Consider the following 22,039-nt stretch of genomic DNA (forward strand, 5'->3'; position numbering starts at 1 on the left):
CCATAAAACAGATTTTCACATGTTCTTACTAGCAGCAGCATTTTACTAAGAAAAACAGGATGAAAACTATTTTAATTGCTTCAATTTGTCTGGTTTAACCTGCATTAGTCTGGTGGCAGCAGACTATGTTAGGAGACAGTTTTATTTCCAGCACCAATCTTTTTAACAGCAGTCCAAAAGGAGGAGAGTGAAAAGCACTTTTCCCTGACATTTCTGAAATCATGAGGCCATGCACCAAATCTTGAAAACACTTCCATTATTCAAAATAATCGATTTCCATAATTTGTCTTTTCTTATTTGTATTTATTTAAAAGCTGTTACTGTTATATACCATCTGCTTTTCCTCATTAAAAATATTTATATGCATTTATACATTTTTTCAGCTTGCAAATAATCCCACTAATTCAAGTTTAGTACTTAAAGCAGACAATGAAGGCTAAGACTCTTAATTTGCGGAGTTTCAGAGATTTCAAAGTAACTTGCCAAATTCACAGCAAGGGGTAAATAATCAAGATGAAAAAAGCTGCACTGAGTATCTCTTGCTTTAAGAGATTTAAATTTATTATTTCCTCTCAATAAAATTCAAAATTAAATCCTCCAAAGTCCTAATGCTTCCATAAATATCTAGGATATAAAACAGGCTAAATATCTTATTCACGAACTTTTCACTTTACTTTAAATACTGCTTAAGTGTACTAAAAATAAATGTAACAAAACAACCACATCAGTTCACCAAGACATAAGGGCATCCAATTCTCCTTCCATAATATTTCATGTTTTCTGATAAAAGTATATTTTACACTCCCTATGACTTTTAATAAGCCTTCATTAGTTCTCAAGGTAAATTTAAGTTGTAAACAGAAAATCTGCAAAGATTACGATTAGCAACATATCATCCCATGCAATCTTCAAATCCAAGTATTTTTATTATACAACTACATCAAACATGCTCACATATAATGAGCTAAGCCAGTAATATAATATCCACATCCAACACTTGCAAAATTTTTAAATTTAAACAGGAAAAAGTCCCTATAATTATTAGCTGAGAAACAAAAATCCAGGGTGCAAGCACTGAAAGCCAAGTGCAAGCCATACACAAATGCGCTGACCCACACGCAGCAGACTACAGAACGCAGTGATGACCAGAAAGGGCAATTCTCAAGAGCTGTTTTTATACCAGTGCTGAAATATGTCCAAGATCTTAATGTTTTAACAAGTCACTCTTAAACAGAGCAACCAAGACAAAAATTTAGCAGTGTTGAAAATTTAGTGCTGGTATTGTAAAAATGTAAATTTAAATTTAGGAGAACCATTCATGGTATACATCCCCTCCTCTTTCTAGACGCTTGAGCGTAACAGAGCAAGATTTAAAGATGTCCAGCAAAGTAAAATACTAGTTTTTATGATGATATTTTTACTCTACAGTTAGGAAGGCCACTGAGACTATTACATGAGCATACAGAAACACATCATCTTATTTAAACCATATTTATTTTTACCTTTCCTCTACGCCCATTCCCACCATCTTGATCTTCCCATTGCCAGTCAACTCCTCGCACCACCCTGGCACCTGCAAAGATTCCTCTTGCTGTAATTTTCTTTGATTTACGGCGAGACTCCAACAATACCCTGAAGTTATTAAAAGAAGAACCCACAAACGTCAAGATAACAAAGAAAGTGGAAAACTAATCTTTGAGGATGGGAAGGAAGGAAAGCATCTTGAAACAAAAATAAACCTACAAATGCAGATTTCAGTGCATGAATCGCATCCATTCAATTATCAACTCTAACAGCAGCCCATAAGACAAAAACCCATGACCTTTCCAAATCTCATTTATTTTGTATGTGTTAGTTTTTCATTCTAATGATAATTTCTTCTCTAAACTACCTACTACCAGCAACAATCTTGTAACAACTTACATATAGATCTGTACTCATATCATTGAAATCACTGAAGAAACACAGAGTCATATAAGCAACACACTTCTGTTTCTCTTAGATGTCCCTAGGCCAACAGTACTGTCCTGCAACTGCCCTGCTATTTTTATTCAGAATTATGCTATTAAGAACTACATCTCTTTCCCCTCCATGTCTTAGTTTATTTTGTACGCACTTCTTAGAGCATATCTTGGCAAATTTAATTAAATATATCAGCATCCATTTTTTAAGTCATAATATGTAATTTTTCTAAAGCAAACCTCTTCTTTCCCTCTGACTTCAACAGGACTGAAGTGGATGAGCCCAAACAGAACAGTTCCTGAGTATTTATCTTACAAATACAAAGAGACCAACAATTTCCTGACTTCTCAATTATCTCAAAAGCCACAAATTTGCACGCAACCAGATTTCTTACTTCATGCCTGGAAAATGTTGTCAGACAAAAGTATTTTTCAGCTGAAATTCTGAATGTTTCCTGACATCTTCAGAAAGTGTATCAGCCCTCCTGCTAAATTTTTAACATCCAGCAGATGGCAGACCAGGAAAGTGAAACTGTTGGAATCAATGCAAAGAGCACATAGAAGTATTTTATATTACTTAGATAAAAATGGCTAAAAGTGGTAGAAAACAAACCGGTATGTTGTTTATAGCAGCAGTTTACAAAGTTCTCAACACCTACAAAACAGACAAAACCAACATACACTACTCTGGTATGCTGCCCATATGATATCCCAGACAAGAATAAAACACATAGAGCTTACGATTTCCTTCATCCAAACGTCCTTAGATGCCTTTTACCATTTTTCCTATGAAAATATCCCTCAAATTCAACAGCTTTGCCCTTTTCTCCTCTCTCAAACTTTAATCAATTTTTCTCAGCTAAGCTTATCCAATAGAAACAGCTCCTTGGCAGATGAAGCTGCCTTCTAGATAAGAGTTGCAAAACAGAGCTCAATGGGAATAAACAAAGATAGGGAGAATGTGACAAGATGTAAAAGACTTCCTGCAATTCTTATTAATTAATATAAATTAATATACATATTAATATAAAATATTTTTATATAAAAAGTCTGGCAGCATTCTCAAGAGCAATGAGGTTTTAAAAAAATAAATAGAAAAACTGGTTTGTGTTTTGTTACCTATTCTCTATTAATTACACTAACCCATCACCACCTACTCTTGGATCCAACTTCTAAGTATTGTTCTGCACTAAACATTACAACTGAGACACCCAGTTTATCATACTATTTGGTACCTAAATCTGCTGGCATAAATCTCAAAAAAAATACAAGTTACTTTTTGACTAAGCCACTGATCCAGGCATTTGAACCACAGTTAAACTTCAAGGCAAATGTTTGAGAAAATAAGCACAGTCCCTACAAGACACAATACGAGAACTCTGTGTGCTCTGATCACTTCCTTTAACTGTAAGAGCACTGACAGAAGCACAACACAACACTGAATTACTACACATTTGCAAGCCTTACATCTCTAAGAAGGGGATATAAATGTTGTATTACACACGTGACATTTAACAGAGTATCATATCTAAAAAAAGGGATCCAATGATTTAATGAAAGAACATCCTGGAGAGTTATCCACACAGGTGATGATAGCACAGCATATAGCTTTTGCACAGTGCTTTACTGTAGCTCTCCAAGTATTTAGTAACAGGCAAGTATCGCTGTTCTCATTTAACTGGTAGATAAATCATGACACAGAAGGGCTTTGCATTTAGACAAGTTACTTAAGGTCAATAACAGAAGAACAGCCATGCAGGAACACACTAAATGCTAATTTTGTTCAGAATTCTTCACTGGGAGACAAGAACTGATGCTTAAGAAAAGAACATGAAAACCAAAAGGTGAGGGTAGAACAATGCTTCATGGCATCTTTTTTCTGCTTTCTGTAGTGAGCAGTGTAAGCAGTTCAAGTCAAAGGTTTTGTCTCCTGATCACTCTGTTTTTCATAGCCCCCAAGGCGGGTATTTTCCCTCAATCTGTCTGCACCATTTTTGGTCCTAATTAAACATTCACATTCAGGAACTCATTGAAAAATCATTTTGTGATTATACATTGTGTAAAGATAACTGCCTTTGTTTTAAAGTTGCTATATAATAACACAAAAACTAGGAAGACTGCACTGGGGTTAAAAAAAATGAATAATCATATCTTTTTACTCTACTCCATTCTTTCTAAAATTTCCATGTCTTCGAAGCTCCAAAGATCCATCCTAGCTACCCTCCTTCACAAAGAGTCAGAACCAGTAACAGAATCTACACCTAAGCCACTATCTTACCTAATTCAAGTTTCAGTAACTGAATCTGTAGTTTGAAAGTTAACCACAATTAACTGTTCCTATTTAATTTCATGGGGGAAAAATATTATGTTTTACCTCTCACTTCCTGGTGTGGTAATTCTGTAAAAACGATGCCTCAAGTGATGTTTGTCCCCGTGATAGCAAACTGTGCACAAGTCATAATTTGTGCATTCAGCACACTTCCATCGGATGCCAATGATGGGTTGCTGTCGACAAGTATCACACATAGTCCCATCATGCTTGATGCCTGTGGGGAGAAAAAGAAAAAAAACCTAACAATGTTACTATGTCACCACACAGATTTCTGTTGCGCACTATTATAATTTGAAACAATATACTAAAATGTTCACCATAAAGAAAGGCTGCTAAGGATACCCTATTAGCTTGTAAGGCTGAGGGGAAAAAGATAATGGACTTTGCCTCCTATCTTCAGTTGTCTGTTCCTGAAACATTCTATCTTTTTTCAGTTCTAAAAGCTGAGAAAGCTATGTTTTTTTTCTTCCACTTATAAAAACCAGAAAGAAAATAAGAAATCCTTTAACTACAAGTTAAAGGGTCAGAAATGTGTATTTCAAAATATACATGCAATCTGGAATTTTATCTCTGGATTAAGACTATCAACACACCTTGTACCACAAAGGCAACTGTGTTCAACTGTGCATGACAGTTTGAAAATCACTGACTTATCTTCTCCACTGTACCAAAAAAAAAAAAAAAAAAAAAAAAAATATTTATCTCTATTCTTTTTTGTATAGGAGAAAATCAAGCTCTCTTGGATAGATGCCATTAGCTTCATGAAAATCTGTTACGATTTTTGAAGCATTTTACTGCTTTATACAGGTTGTTGGCTTTTTTCCCAAAAGAATGTGTCAAAGATAGACCAGATGTAACCCACCAGCAGGTGCTCAGGCCAGTTTTCCACAAAAAATGAGTTCAAGACTACTTACTGCTACAGTTTTGCCAAGCTATAGCAGCGTGAAAGGGATCAGTCACAGACAGTTTCCATCCACGCATTCTAAATACCGTGAACAGCTACAAGTGTATTTAAAAAAAAAACCAAACAAACAAAAAACCCACAACAAATTCTGCTTCTGTTTGGAAAAAAATTGAGTAATAGAAGAGAGAAGCACTGGCATTCAGTCTGTAGCACAAGATAAAAATGACTAGTAAAAGCCTGGTGTAACACAGAATTCTCTCAGTAACCCTTAAAAAAACAGCCAAAACCCCAGACCACTCTGAAATTAGTAAGGAAAAAGAACATGTTTTGTCCCCTCCAGAAGGGGATGCTTTTGAAAATGACTGCCAAATTCACTATAAATGAATTAGCCTCTTCTGTCCAACAGCTGAGCCACCTGCAGTGAAGAAAAATCAACAGCTGGAGAAGCAAAACTGAAGGAAATGCCTTCTTGTCTGATCATTTCACAGAATCATGTAATAGCTGAGCCTGGAAGTAACCTCTGGAGACCATCTACTGCAGCCACCACTGCTCAAAGCAGAGTAAACTAGAGCTAGCTGCCCAAGACCATACCCAGGCAGGTTTTTAGCACCTCCAAGAACATGGACTCCACAACATAGCCTGTTCCAGCATTCAAATATCCCTAAAGCAAAAATGTTTTCACTTAAGCGTAAGAAAAAACTCTCTGTATTTCAATCTGGGCCTACTGCCTCTTGTCCTGTCACTTGACACCACTGAAAAAAAACGTGGCTCCATCCTCTTTACAACCTCCATCAGTATTTAAACACACCAGATCCCTCAGCCTCTCCTCACACCAGATGCTTTAAGATCCCTTAGAACACATTTGCAGTCCTTCTCTTGGCACACCCAGTATGTATATGTCTGTCTTGCACTGGGGAGCCCAGAACTGGACCTGGCACTCCAAGTGTGGCCTCACCAGTACTGAGTAGATGGGAAGGCTCACCTCCCTCAACATAATGGCAATACTCCTAACGCAGCCCAGGGTGACACTGGTCTTCACTGCCACAAGAGCACAGTGCTGGTCCATGGCCACTTGTCTGTCCACTGGGACCCCCAGATCCATTCCTGCAACACTGCTTTCCAGCCAGTTGTCCCCAGCTTGTACTGGTGCAAGGGTTACTCCTCCTCAGGTGCAGTACTTGACCTTTCCCTTTACTGAATTACATGAGATTCCTGTAGGCCCATTTTTTCAGACTGTCAAGGTCCCTCTCAATGCCAACAAAGTCATTTCACTTCCATTTCTCCTAACTAAGAAGGCTTCTCACTCCACCGTCTTCCAGCCTTGATTATAAATGTATTTAGGAAGACTTCTTGACCTATGATTAAAAATTTTCCCAACACATGAACATCGGAAAAAATATTTGATGAATGCTGGAAAAGGCAACACATTTGGAGCAAAGACTGCACACAGCACCACAGAGATCTGAGCAGCTCTTCAGGGCTGTCAACGATAGCCTTTGGTGACAACAAAGCCCCTGAACTGCTGATGTTAAGGATCCCTGCAATTCCTGAAGCGCTGCAAGACTAAGGCAGCATCCATGCCTTGACCACAGTCTGTGCTGAGATTTTGAAGGTTTGGCACAGCCAAGTCCTATAACTCATAACGCTATCTGCCAACTCCAACTGCCAGACAACATGCCTTGTACGACATAGGCGTTCTTTTTAGTAAACCTACATTTAAAAAGTATTTGCTGCCCAGTAAAAACTAAAAATGCTATTTTTCTACAAAACAAGAACTTGGAAATCACCCATACATTTCCTCTCCCCATACAACTCCATCAATGATCTTGTTCCCAATGTGGAAGGTTAACATCAAGGAGAAAGCTATTTTTCTTGTTACATACATTGAAACTTTGATCTCTATTGATTATCTGTAACACTCAAAGACAGTATTAGCTATGATCTTGCAGTGGCTGCCTCACTGCTATGAATTGTATTGAACTGTTTTACTATTTTTGGTAGTTTTCAAGAGCAGATGTATTAAAAGGACTCCGACAACCTGTTAGTATTTTGTTGCCTTCCTTAGAAAGTCTAACTAGCTATGGTACTTGGGGCTCAGGGTGGGTTTTGTTGTTGTTTTGGTGTTGGCTTTTTTTGTAAAAATTGATTGCTAAATTGTTATTTCACATAGAAACAGAGAAGTTACACATCATTGTATTTTTTTAACATTTGCTGCACTTCAGGGAAGACAGTTTGCCAAGGAACCTATTTATTCTGTATGTAAAAGACCAAGAAATTGGGTGCTGTGGGATTCTTCAATTTGTCCAAGCAGCAAAAAAGAGGTATAATCAGGAATAGTGTAATACAGAACTAGGTCATCTCACAGAAAACTTAAAACACCTAAACATTTCTAGACAGTGAGGCAAAAACCGCTGTGGAAAAAGCTCAGAAAAACTTCCTTAAGAAAGATCAAGAAAAAAAATAAACAGAGATATTTGACTCTAAGTAATTTTACTGCCTATAGTGTCTTGGACTTAAAAAGAGAACAGTACATGTCTGTATCTGGAGTCTCTGATTGAGAGTCACATCTCTGTCTCACAGATCCCTAAACACCACCCTGATAGATACAGCCTTTCTTCATCCATCCCCTGACACGATCCAAGCAGCAACACCCACTTCAGCGCGTGCCTCACCTGACCATGCTGCTCCATTCTTTCCATTATGCCAGCAAAACGTTTTTGCAGAGCTGAGCTGTAAACTGGATCAAGAAACACACCCAGCTGGAAAACAGCCAGAAGGAAAAATATTCAGCAGAATTGGTTTCCCAATCCTGTTCCTTGTGGTGCTGCACAACGCTGCTGGCACAACAAACAAAGCATTGCGGGGCAGGAGCAGGCAAGTAATCCTGTTACAGAATGTTTAACCACTGCACCAGAGATAATTCGTATGCCTCTGATGACAGGGGGACTAAGCTTCACCTACTAAAAAAAGATGGTAAGCCAAGGTACTACTTGTTGAATCACAAAATGTGGTTGCTAAACTCTTATTCACGTTCATGACACAAACTACTTAAATCAGTGATATGTTTTAAAGAAGGTTAAAAGAATAAAAAAGAAAATTAAGTGGACAAGGTAGTATAGTACACAAGCGTGGTGGGTTGACCTTGGCTGGCTGCTATATGCCAACCCAGCTGCGCTCTCACTCTCCCTCCTCAACAGAACAGGGAGCAAAAATGAAATTAAAAAGCTTGTAGGTCAAGATAAAAGTGGGATCACTTACGAATTGCCGTTACAGGCAAAGCAGACTTGACTTGGGGAAAATTAAGTTTCTAGCCAATTAAAAAAACAAAAGGATGGTGAAAAAGACAAAAACTAAAACACCTTCTCCCTACCCTCCCCCTTCTTCCTCCCTGTTTCTCCCCAGGGGAAACAGAATCACAGAATCATTTTCGTTGGAAAAGACCCTTAACATCATGAAGTTCAACCATTAACCTAACACCGCCAAGTCCACTACTAAACCATGTCCCTAAGTACCATTGTCTACATGTCTTTTAAATACCTGCAGGGGTGGTGACTCAACCACTTCCCTAAGCAGCCTGTTCCAACGCTTGACAACCCTTTTGGTGAAGAAATTTTGGTGAAGATAGGGACCAGGAGATTGTGGTCAGTCCATAATAGCTCTTCACACTTTTCCCCTGTCCCAGCATTAGGTCCTCTTCACAGGCTGCAGTCCTTCAGAAAGACACTGCTCAAGCATGAGCTCTCCATGGGCTACAGCTTCCTTCAGCATGTCCACCTGCTCCAGCGTGGGGTTCCCTACAGGCTGCAGTGTGGATGCCTGCTCCACTGTGGCCCTCCACAGCCTGCAAGTGGACAGTCTGCATCACCATGGTCTCCATCTACTCAACAAAATGCAGTACTGATGATCTGATGTTGGCATTGCACATATTTTGGAGGGAAGGATGGAGACATTATTTCTAATGTTTCAGATTAGCTCTGCTCTAGCCCAGTGGACTGGATGCTCATGAGCACCGAGATCCTATTTTTCAGTTTACTTTCATCAAGAAGTAAACCAGTTTTCACACTCCAAAACCATGCCATGATGTAAACCAAAGCACAGTACACAGCAGCAACCAGGAGTCAAGTGTAGGTTCTGGAGCCAAACTGAAATCCTGACCCAAATGCAACCCATATCTATCGCATAAACCACTTCCACTCCTTGAAAGAAAGGCTGGTTGAGAAACACAAACTTTACAAAGCTTCTATTTGGAAAGAATACCTTAAACTACCGGAATACATAAAGTGCCATAAAAACTTCAAAATTCAAACATCAGCCCTGCAGCTGGCCAGCTGTGAACGAGAAGAGCACTTTAGCTCTCTAGAATGAGATAATGCAAAAACTAAACCTCTAAATACTTCTCAAAAATTCCTAGGAGCAGACTATTTCAAAATGAGACAGGTTTTTTTTCATCCTCCACTGCACTGAAAAAAACGAAAGAAACCAGGTGATAAGAAGAGAACTTTCACTATGCCTAATTTTAAATACCTGCTATTTCCTAATGTTCCTCCAATCTTAGTACACCATAAAATCTAGTATTGCTGCTCTCCACTTGTCATTAGTGTTTTTATTATTTGCATTTCACATTAGTTTCCTATTTTTATGCCCATGCCATGGTTATTTCCATTTTTGTCATCCATTTCCAAATCTTCCCTGGATTACCTAGCTCACCACTCATTTATATATCAATTTTACAGCTTTTGCCTACAAGTTTTTAAAACCCATGCTCACTCTTACAGCTGTGAGAGGAAATAGAAGCAGCATTGCTCAAATTGCTATTTGAATTTGTTACAAATATCTTTTTTGTACTAAAGATAATTAGGTGGCAGTAGACAGCTGTCCAATAAAAGAACATTTTAAGAGTAAAATAAGATGTACAAGAGGTATCCGTACTGCTCACTGTTAAGCACAGAAGTCAGTGATGTCAATTACTTCTTAGAACCAACAAAATCTGGTTTCCAATGGACTTCCTCTCTACAGAACTTGAAAAAGCCAAAATCCTTTCATATCATAATGACAATGCTACCATCAGGCAAGGGAAACCATAAACTACTAAGAAAAGCAATAGCAATGTTCTGTTGCTCCCATTCTTCCACTCCAGATCCTTTTTTTTTCAGTTTGCCTGGAGTCTGGCTGTAGTGTAAAAATTAATTCATAGAGATTAATCAGATTCTGACAAACTGTGTGAAAACTCAAATCAGTGTCTCCACAAACATAACTCATCTATTAAATACTTTGTCTGGCAGCAACCGACTGAACAATTATTATATACAAGAGATGCCAGACTTGCCAAAGCACATTTCCTATCTGGTAAGGATATCACAAGACACACGAGAAGGGAGAGGATTATTGTGCAGGAGGCATGGGGGAAGGGCGGGAAGAACAAAGGACATGTCTATGAAAAAAAAAACCCAACCAAAAATCAACAACAAAAAACAGGCTTCCCAAGTACCACTGCTCATGAACCTGTAAGATTTTTTTTAACTTTTAAGGGGTTCTGTAAGTATTTACAAATAGCCACTAAGAACATTTTTATTATCTGCCTTAAACTACACTTGATTGATGTGCTAAAAGCAAGAACAAATAAATTTGTAGGATAAATCATGCAAGGTGGTCTACCTTTTAAGATGTTTTGACATGCATCACTTTATGATGATTTATGCAACTCTTCAGGTTACAGGAAACTATTAATACAAGTACAGAAAGCCACTGATCAGATAGCACCTACATTTTCAGTATCAGCAGAATACAGTACATGCTGCATAGATGCTCACTCTAGCTGCAGGATAAATTCCATGTCAAGATTCCATTTCCTGACCCCAGTCCCTCTGCCACCTCCCCTTATTCAAACACAGTTAGGTAGATATTTTAAGCAGGAAAATAACATTGTTACTTTGAACCAACCATATAAAATAGGAAATGGATGACAAATTGATTTTTGCCTAAGCTTTGTAGAAAGCAAAACTTTAGAAAGAGAATAAACACAAGATGCTTCTGTAATGATCATGAGTATTATGTGAAGGTGGTCAGGAATGCTCTCTACAAACATGCTACCGTACAGCCTTTACCATTGGCAAAAGGCTGCCTTCCCTTCTAAATATAAAGCTTGGGTTTATATACTTTCAGTTTCTGTTCAGCAGCTCAGAAAACTACTCCATTGCTTCTCTTCCACAATGCTACCAGAGAAAAAGAACTCTCAAGACTCCTAGATCCTGGATCAAAATTGAAAAAACAGGAAAAAGCTTTATTTGCAAGTAATTGTGATACATTAGCAGCGCAGTGCGGTTGCCCATCCCACCACTTACTCCATTTAGGAGCCTGCTACACAGGACCTAAATGAAGTTTCTTCTAACTGAAATTTAATTTCTTTACAGATTCTTAAGTTTACTAATCCCTCTCAATCGCCCTGTCTTGCTTAAAGAAATGCTGGCCAATATAAATATGATCACCAAAGGGCAGCTAATACAGCCACCTTGGTAGACATAACCAAAACACAAAACTTCATATCACAAGTCACTCATTACCCAAATGACTACATCTGAAGCAAACAGCTTACAAGAGATACTTCATGTAAAGTGTTGATTAGTTCTTCTTTTAAAGAAGACTGTCCTAAGATGTTAGTATTTAGTTAGGCTACTTAAGTTTTATAAAAAGTTAACATAGTTTCACAAGGCTGGTAATAGCCTGCAACCATTAAAATACAAGAACAGTACATCGTTAAGCCTATAAAGCACTGTTCTGGAATCAAAGGAAAAGCATTCACATACACATGCACATACATGTATCAAATTCAGTAAGGGTTTTTTTGATTTTTGTTTTTTTTTTGCTTGTTTGGTGGTTGTCTATTTTTTTTAATACTATGAGCTTCAAACATTACTTCTGTACCACAACAGGTTCCGGATGCATCACTGCTGTTTCTGGCTGCACAGGCCTCAAACTCATCAAAGCAGCAACCCTGGCTGTAAACACCACTTTTAAGAACTTACAATCAAGTCTGGCTTTGAATACCTAATAAAAAGAACTTCCAGCAATAAATAATTTCATTTGGCTTTCTACTGCTGTATTTTTGTATTTATTCTCACTATAAACTTACAATCATGTTGTGACTGTAGATTTATGAACCAGAGATATTTTTTTCATTTTAAACTATAAAAGCCATGATTTAACACTGTGCTAAGTATTCAACTGAAAACCACCCCATATTTTATAACATTTCCTTGCTCAACAGCATCATTATTAATGCTACCATTAGAAATTCCCGCCACCTAATCCCACTTTTCCAGTTGTAAATTTACATCAAAATTATCTAAATGCCCCTAAAAGACAGTATCAAACTGCCATCCAAAGTCAGAGTCCCTTATTCTAAACAATGGATAATCACTACCACAGAGAAAAGTAAGCAATTACAGCAAGGTGGAAAACTGAAGAAGGTGACTTGCCCAAGACTACAAAGTGAATCAGTAGTAAAATGAGGATTTCCGCCCAAACTGACAGCATCCTATTTTCACTAACGTTGTCCTTCTGCTGCTACTACTTTACAGATTTTTTACTCTATCTCCAAGGTATCATGACCTCAAAATAACACCCTCTAGGAAAAAGCAACCCTGGGTAGTTCCATGCAGCAGTTCTGCAAGGACAATGCACACATTGGGCAAAAACCTCAGGAAGAGGAATACCACTCTGCAAAGCCTGAAAACAGCAATGCTTATGAGTTTTTCCCATAGCAATGTACACAGTCCTACATGAAGTAGGAAATTACAAAAGTATAAACATAACTGAAAATTAGAAAGATTAAAGCAGGAAAACAAAACAAAACCAAACCAAACAAACAACACACCACCACCAAAAACAGAAACAAAACCCAGAGACTTAAAATTGAGTATTAAGTCTAGGCTTCTGGATGCAGTTAACAGGACACTGTCAGTTTGCGAATATGTCAAGCAGAACCAGAATAACGAGCATTCAAGGCTCATATTCAACATTTATGCATACACTTCAGTTTTAAACAGAAGTAGTCCCACTGGTTTCTACAGGACATCAAATGCAAGTGAAGTTTCAAAGCATAAACATCTGCAAGGCAAAGACTGACAACTTGAAAGACTACTCAGCTTCTTGTTCCCAGGTCCATTGCAAAAAGATTTTCAGCTCATTTTAACAGCATCTACCCTCCAAAACAACAACAAAAAAAAAACCTGCCATGAAGCCAAGAGAAAGGAAGATACCCAGACACCGAAAACCTAAATCTCAAAGGCTCACTGTGCAATGTGTGGAGTTTTTTTCCTTTTCAATATTTTTGAAATTCATTCCAATGAATTCCATGATTCTGTCTCTTCAAAAAGTCTTTTGGCTTCAACTCACTGCTATAATTGTCCTTTCTGTAGCACTACACATAGCTGCCTTAAACATGGTCTCTCCATCATACTCTATGCAAAAGATACATTACAAAAGCAGTACATCCAAGCAGCCCAACCAATCAGCCCCTTCAACTCATTACTGAGGCAATCCTGTGCAGCCCAAAATCACCTCGCTGTATTTCTGATGAAACTGAACGATCTATTTGGCGGGGGAGTTTTCAGTGTAAAAACAGGTGCTAAAACGAACATTACCCTGCAGTGTTTGCAACACTAACACTGCCGCATAATGTCTGTGCGGATCAAACTGACTGAATTCAAAGCATAAATATCAAGCAGCCAAGTAATCAGAAGACAGAACAAATGCATTTTTTTTCCCCAGCACCTTCACTATCTCACAGCAGGTCTGGCAGTACAGACCAGGGGCAACGAGCAGATTACAAGACAAAACGGAATTTCAGCCACTTAATATAACCTCTAGCCAAAAGGTGCTACATCTCTTTCCTACAATATCCCTCAACTAGGCTTAGCGTGACCGTCACCGCTGTACAAACCAGCCCTGAAATACAAATGCAAGAAGGGGCAGGGCACGGGGAGGAAGGAGGGACACAAACAAAACAGAACCTCGAGGCATAATCCTCCCGGTTCTCTCCCTTCACTGCCCACCCCACCCCCGGCACACCGGGCGCCGGCTCGCTACGGCGGCTCACCTTTGCTTCGCCCACCTCAATTGAAAAAGTCCCCGGCCAACTCCTCCTCCCCCCACGGCCACACACTATACGTTTATTCCAAGTCCGCGCATATGCACACATACGTGCGCGCACGCGGAGCCCCCCGCGCGCGCAGCCCCGCGAGGGCGGGGGTCGGTAAGCGCCTCTTCCCCCCCTCAGCGCCCAGAGGGACGGGGGCACCCGCGGGGGGCGGGGGGCGCAACCCACCCCCGTGATGGGCCCCGGGGCGCTGCCCCCCCCCCCCCCCCCCGCACCCGCCGCGGCCGCGACGGGGTGGCGCGAGCTCCCCGCTGCCCTCCCGCCCCGCCCCCGGCCGCCGCTCACCGGTGGGCGCGCTGTCGAGGATGCGGAGGTCGTAGGCCCCGGAGCAGCGGTAGTTGGCGGCGGTGCCGTTGTCCCACACCACGACCACCTCCTCGGGGCTCTCGAAGCTGCGGACGGTGCCCACATGGCCCTCGCCGCCATCCTGCTTTCCCCACTTCCAGTCCGGGCCCCGGACCACCCGGGCTCCGACTCCCTCCACCATCACCCGGTTGTTCCGCGAGCTGCTCATTCCGGCGACGCCCCGCGGGCCCGGGCCCCGGGGCGGCTGGAGGGGGCGCGCAGCCCGCAGGCGACGGAGGGGGACCCCGATGGGGACGGCTGCCTCGGGCGCGGCGAGGGAGGGCGCGGGCCGCGGGTGCCGGTCCGGCGAGGGAGGGAGGGGGGCGGGGGGCAGGGGGGCAATCCTGACGCGACGGTGAGCGGCGGAGGGCGGAGGGAGGGGCCCTTCCGACGGGCCGGGGGACGCGACCGGGCGACGGGAGCCGATGGGCGGGAGTCTCCGGCCGACTCTTCGTCTCGCTCGCTTCCTCCCTACCTTCCTACGCACCCATCCTCCGCGCCCCTAGCGCCGCAGCGGTCCCCCCCGGCCCGCGGCGCCCGCCCGTACCCCACAGCGGCAAACCACCGCCGGCCCCGCGCGCCCGCCGCTACATCCGGGAACTGCAGCCGCGACGGCGGCAGCACCAGGGAGACCGGCGGCAGCCGCCAGTGCCCGCCCCCCGCGCCGCGCCGCGCACGCGCCCACCCCGGCGCCTCCGCGCAGCCGCAGCACGGCGGGGCCCGGCCGAGGCGGCGCGGCGCTCGGGCGCCACCTGCGGAGCCGAGGTGGGCAGTGACCGGCGCTCCGGGGCCGCTGCCGCCCCGCCTTCGCCGAACCGGTCGCGGGCCTGCACCGGTGGAAGTGGGAGCAAGCGGAGGAGGGAACGGGGATTTATTTACCCCTGCCGGCAGAGCTGCCGGGGGCTCATCCGGGCCGCCAGCCTGGCGGTTCCTTCTGCGGCCGCCGTTGAGCCCCCCCCCGAGGGCCGCGGGCCCGGCCCGCCGGGCGCTGCGGTGATCTTGGCGGCAGCGGCAGGGCGGGCGCGCCCGCGGCCAGGCCCTTCCCAAACGCCCGCTTCCCTCGCCGTCCTGGAGGAGTTGCTCGTATCGCCTGTCCTTTAGTGACAGAGGAATTATCAATTAAATGGTATCAACCGAGTCTTGCGCGGCCTATCTGAGGTAAATCTGTGTTGCGTTTTCCTCCTTTTTCAGTTACTCCTGTGCCCTGAAATCCCGTTTTCAAACTGTGGGCGTGAGTCCTGCGTGCCGTTGAGGTGAGCCTAGCGGGGCTGTACTTCTGTAGCCCGGGACCTTTTTTTAGCTGCTGTTCAAGTGCTCCAGTCAGCAAAAGAGGGGAATGGGTACTTCCACCCGCTATTCCCACCTCGGGCATCTCTCCTCGGAGTATCCTTCCAGGAGGATGTACCTAGTCAAACTTTGAGCACATACCTGCAATGCTTCGTAAAGTACCCTCCTCCCTAGCGCTCCCACAACACTCAAGAACTCCACACATCCTGGCTAATCATATATAGAATGCGATTATTTTAAAAGTGGCCATCAGATTGTTGGTTTTTTTGTGTCTCTCTAACCATGTTCTGTATCAGCTTTTTAAAACATCCATCTTAAAGGACAGACAGTTTGAACTGGACAAACTAATAGCATTTCTCAGTCCACAAGGAAATGGCTGATAAAAGGCATCCCAGATACTCTTGTGTCCTGGGTATTTTTACTGTTTCTGTGCTTCCTTCCACCTTTGTGGTTTTAATATAGCTAGAAGAGTCTATGAGGTCACTTCCTTATTTCTTTTGTGTAGTTTTCCACAATATGTATAGCAAAGCAGAATAATATGAAGATGTAACCACCAGACTACCACCGCATTCTTCACATAATTCATTCCTTCCTAACCCATGCTAAGGCTAAAGAATGTTGCCTCAAACATGAAATTATGTCCTGACGATAGACCCTCCCAAGCAGGGTCTGATTTCTACTTCTGCAGTGAAAACCTCAAAATGCTAACAGATACCACCCTAGAAAAGCATGCAACTGCCAGGCAGTTGGGTTTTCTTGCAGATAGTTCTCCCCATACAAAAGTACCCGCAGCTTGTTCTAGCTTATTACATTTGGTACATGGCAGAATTTCTCAGAAGCTCTGGAGAGTTCTTGATCTGTTGATCTACCAAGGCTCTATCTGTGGTCGTAATGTTCCCTTTTTGCAACTAGGAAATGTGTGCCAGGAAAACCAACAAAGTCAGAGACTGGAATTAGTTCTGGAGATAATCAGAATAATTCATCCCTTACATTTATTTTTCCAAGAAAGGTATTGCCTAAATTATAGATCTTAAAAGAGTCTGCTGCTACACTTCAGCAGCAATGCATGTGGTATTATCCTGGAGCTTCTCTCCTTATAATCCTTCTTCTGACCACTCCTGCTCTGTCTATCCCAATAGCCCTTGCCTCTCCTTCTACTCGCCTACTTTTTCTATCAGATTATTTACTTGCAAAAAAAAAAAAAAAGAATCTCTGAAGATGCCTGGATTATTTCAGAGGTGGCTTAGACACACAAGAATATAGGTAAGAACTGGAACCCAGCATCTATTGGACTGAATGTGAATGCTCCCCTAAAAGCTAAGAGGGGGTTCTCCATAGCTCAAAATAGAGAAGCTTGTATCATTTTATTGGTGTGGTAAAAAGTAAAGAGCGGACAGACTGATCTGACATATTCATTTGCCAGTGACTACATGACTGATTTCTAAACTCTGTTCTCTTGTCATTTCTAGCCCTACATGGCCACAAAAAGTTGCAAAATTGTCATTGGCTACATGATTAGGTTTTCCAGAATCCCAAATATTTTGTGGTGTTTTCTCTTTGAATCATACATTATATTATTTATTCTGTGCACCTGCTTGGTGTTTAACCAATCAGCAAGGCAAAAAGGTCTTTAGCTTTAGCTTTTGAACCTTTTCTCTGAATTAGCCTTCAAAATAACTTCTAAACACCAGTTTCAGACGGGGATTTAAAAAGTGACCACAGAGAATGGAAAAGGATATAGCTTTGGGGAAAGATTTGGTTTTAAAGTTATATTGCACATTTAGTGGTCCTATCTGATTTTTTTCTAGTATCACCCACAGGATTATATATCAGCATTAAAATTAGTACTAGAACAATAAGCAAAAAAATCTAATTGTAAGTACCTGAAGACTATTTCAGACTCCCAGAAGGATGGAGGTAGAAAAATCAAAATATAAGCAGCAAAAGCAAAGACAGCTTTGAGTTTTGAAAAGAAGCTGAAGTAAAATCAGAGATAAATAAAACAAGCAAAGGTATAAGCAAGATAAAGATTCCGTATGGTGTTGAATCCAATTAACATATTGTGATGAGGAAAGTGACAGATACAGGTATGTATCAGCATTTTGTTTAGACTGGGAAACTAGATACAGTAACACCTTAAGGAAAGAACTCATATTCACTTTTCAGCTGAAAAAAACCCTTGTTGGCTTAGGGCCTTTTGGAAGGCAGAGGGTATTAGCTCATTGGCTGGTTGGTTTTACACAGAATAAATGCATGCAGATTTTCAGTTGTCTCTAACAAGCCTCTGGTCCCTCAACAGAACTGTTCCCCTGATGAATGCTTAGAGTTCATCCCATCTCCTAAACTTGCATTTGCCACTCATTGCACAAAATGGCTATTTTACAGGCTTAGAGCCAACATAGAATAGAATAATAGACTATTTCAGCTGAAAGGGGCCTACAGTGATTGTCTAGTCCAAGTGCCTGACCATGCCACTTCCCCTCCTCAGGAAGCTGTAGAGAGCCATGAGGTCACCCCTCAGCCTCCTCTTCTCCAAGCTAGACAAGCCCAAAGTCCTCAGCCGCTCCTCACAGGACATGCCTTCCAGCCCTTGCGCCAGCTCTGTTGCCCTCCTCTGGACACATTCAGGGACCTTCACATCCTTCTGAAATTGTGGGGCCCAGAACCGCACGCCGTACTCGAGGTGAGGCTGTACCAGTGCTGAACACAGCAGGATGATCACCTCTTGGCTAGTTGTGTTGTTTGATGCCCCCCAGGATGCAGTTTGCCCCCTGGGCTGCCCGGGCACCCTGTGACTCACACCAGCCTGGTGCCGACCAGCACCCCCAGAGCCCTTTCTGCGGGGCTGCTCTCCAGCCACTCCTCCCCCAGTTTATACTGGTACCTGGTGTTACTTTGTCCTAGGTGCAGAATCCAGCATTTCAACTTGTTACATTTCATCCCATTAAACATTGTCCAATGCTCCAATCTATCCAGATTCTTCCGCAAGGCCTCTTGTCCGTCGAAAGAGTCAATAGCACCTCCCAGTTTGGTATCATCAGCAAACTCGCTAAAGGTGCATTCAGCTCCTGCATCCAGATTGCTGATTAAAACCCCATTCACACAACCCTTTGGGTTCTGCCTTTCACTCAGCATACCATGAACCTGCTCATCCTGCAGTTCGACAACTTGTCCAGAAGGATGCTGTGAGGGACAGTATCAAAAGCCTTACAAAACCAACATCCACTGCCTTCCCCTCATCTACCAGGCAGGTGACCTTATAACAAAAGGATATCAAGTCAGCTAAACAAGACTTTCTCTTGTGAACCCATGTGTTCACACTTCAGGTAATTTAATCTATCAGTCCTCAAATTGTGGGGGAAAACACCATGTGAACCCTCACTTCTGAAGTTAACAGAAGGTTTCTTTCTTTGCTTTTTGGCTCTACAATCTAGAAATCACACTCACTTGTAACCCTGCTCCAACCTAGCATCAGCAGAGGGATGGGACTGTTTTTTTCTGCTATTGCTGTTATGAGAGGAGACCACCAGGGCAGACTGGCAGAGCAGTAATGCCTTAAGCTGCTGCAGCAGAGGCAACCAAAGCTCGTCTGCCACAGGCCTCATGTACCTGAACAGTGCTGCTGTAATTAACCACTGCTGCCTGCCTTGTGAGGCAGCGCTCACACTGAATACCTCAGGTAGTCCTGACAGAGCAGTTAAATCACAGGTTGGAGGAAGAGAATCGCAGTGCTTTAGGCATACTTGCCTGTAATTGCAAAGACTCATTAATATGCATTCAGTGCAGGAATCTGAATGCACAAAAAGAACTACAGAATTAATTCCCTTCTGGCTACCTAAAATTATGTGTATTGCTGAGTCACGCCATCCTCCAGCTGGTGATTATGGTCTTCCTTACTACTTCCTACCATATTAGAGCAATCCAGCGAGGGGTCATAAGAGAAGACCTCTGATTTGTGGAGAATTCAGTGCTTTGCATAACCTAATGACATTCCTTTAAACTCCTTGTTATTGTTGGAGAGTGTATTGGCTTTTTGTAAGAGCAGCTGCTACCCTCCTAGAGGGTAGGGCAGCCTTCAAGACAACCCTCATAAGGACGTTGGAGGTCATCTAGCCTATGCTCCTATTCATCAAAGCCATTCCTGAGAGGTGCTTGCCTCAACTCTGCCTGGTTGCCTTTCAGTTCTGCAACAGGTCATGCTCCAGCATGGAATCCTAATGTTAAGTATTTGCATGGGCTGAAGAGAGACTTTGGTAGAAGTTTTTCTGGACTGTCTTGTTTGATTAAAGCTGAACTTGCAGTGTAGGATCTACTGTGCCTACTGCAGGAGAGAATCCCATGTGGAAAGCCTGCTTTTATATGGTTTAGAAGAAAAAAATCCCAACTTCTTGGAAAGACAATTATTAACTCGTGGAGTTTTGAGGTTTTGTTTACTATCTTGCACAAATCCCGAGTTCTCAGGACTTGTCATATGAAGGCTATATATATATATATAAATAGCTTCCCAGGAGTCGAGAAAGTGCATCTAGTTTACATATAATGAGCAGAGAGTAGTTTTCTTTTTAAGATACAAAGGCAGAGCTTCTCAATTTATACCAATATAAGTCCAAAAATTCTTCCTTGGCGGTTCAAGACTTTATGTTAGAACAAGCAGTTTTCTTAATCTTCCTTTCAAAAATTGAAGGAATTCTAGATTTTAATTTTCTGGGGTTCCCTAAAAGGGGTTTTAATAATGCTGCTTTTTCCTGTCAACAAAAGTATTAGGAAAAGGTAAGGGAAAATTAGAAAAAAGTAAGCCAGTATCATGATTTTATCAAAATACACCTACTCTTCTGGGTGGTAACTCAACTAATTGAGGAAGAAAGATGCAAATATTGGCTGCAAATGAGATAAAAGATGCAAATGAGATAAAAGCTGCTGTTTAACTAAAAAAAAAAAAAAAGTAAAATTATCCCAAATGTAATTTAAAAAAAAATTATGAAAAGTATGTAGTCACTCTCCACAGAAACTTCTGGTCTGATGAACAGGCCACATCTTTTGAAGTGAAAATATACATAATGTATATTTTCTCCAACCTCCTGAAGAACCAGTTCGGAACGATTCCTCAGCCTCTGCTGCCATCACGTGGCCACGTACCATCTCTCGTTAATGCTAAAACACACGTATCCTGTTAACTTTGTTGCACTTTCCACTGGCTATTTACCAGGTTCATTATCCGTAACACAATCCAATTTCTTCCTCGATTTTCAGAAATGTCAGGGAAAAACTGGCATTGATTTTTTTCCTAGTTTCTGCAGATTAAAATATTTTTTAATGCCAGATAGTGAGCAAGCTGTCATGTAACACAAAAAAATGCTTTGGTGGGTTTGGTTTTCACTATGCTACTGGCATCCTCTATGAAACTGGTAATTAGAACATTTAGATTAATCCACAGTGTCCATGCTGCTGTATCTTAGGGTAAACAGCTGATCACAGAAGAGATTGTAAATACATCACTTTATTTACCTGCTGTGAAACAAAACGAATCCCATGGAGATCTGCTAAAGAGAAGGAAATATTTTTTTTCTGTATCTGGCTAAACACTTCAATATGTTGAAAAAAGTGGTTTAGGCTAAAGAAGATTATCTTTCCCTAATAGGAGCATCCTGGAATCTTCTCTCTTGTTTAAAGTTTTAAGTTTTACTAGGCTAGGCTGAACTATTTTGAGTAAACAATATACCTCTGAAGTTAAGCTTGAAGTTTTAAATATGTGAAGTCAAAATATGTGGAAATTCTGTAGCAATCTAGGGCATAAATACTACAATACCATGTACTCATGTTTGCACATCTGTACAAAACCTCCTACTTCAGCATATCTCAGAGGATTAAAAAAATGCATATTTACCTGATATTTTCAAATGTTTAGCCACATATTAGTGGTTTATTCATAGATTATTTTTAAACTAGTTGATGTTTCCTTCCTTGGATGGAAGGATTAATTTCTTCCTCCTACTAAACTGCCTGATTGCAAAGATTGTAAGAAGAGTACTTGAAATTCTTAGATGTAGTCCGAA

The 22,039-nt window shown here is 41.7% G+C and overlaps 1 protein-coding gene across 8 annotated transcripts in view; it reads right to left on the minus strand.

The window, feature by feature from the left end:
* MIB1 (MIB E3 ubiquitin protein ligase 1) overlaps positions 1-15,283 on the minus strand; it is an 83,084-nt gene extending 67,801 nt beyond the window's left edge. For 4 of the 8 annotated variants that reach the window (XM_055704281.1, XM_055704280.1, XM_055704283.1 and 1 more), the window contains exons 1-3: positions 14,640-15,281; positions 4,336-4,507; positions 1,503-1,632 (exon numbers count right to left, since the gene is read on the minus strand). In XM_055704281.1, coding sequence (XP_055560256.1) covers positions 1,503-1,632; positions 4,336-4,507; positions 14,640-14,868 — 531 coding nt within the window. In that variant the 5' untranslated portion in view covers positions 14,869-15,281. Of the gene's footprint in view, positions 1-1,502; positions 1,633-4,335; positions 4,508-14,639 lie in introns of all 8 variants that reach the window. The other 4 variants (XM_055704279.1, XM_055704278.1, XM_055704285.1 and 1 more) reach the window with 2 other exon arrangements.
* Between the last annotated feature and the right edge of the window lie 6,756 nt (positions 15,284-22,039).

Source organism: Falco cherrug, chromosome 3 (assembly GCF_023634085.1).
Source record: "Falco cherrug isolate bFalChe1 chromosome 3, bFalChe1.pri, whole genome shotgun sequence".
NCBI classification, from domain to species: domain Eukaryota; kingdom Metazoa; phylum Chordata; class Aves; order Falconiformes; family Falconidae; genus Falco; species Falco cherrug.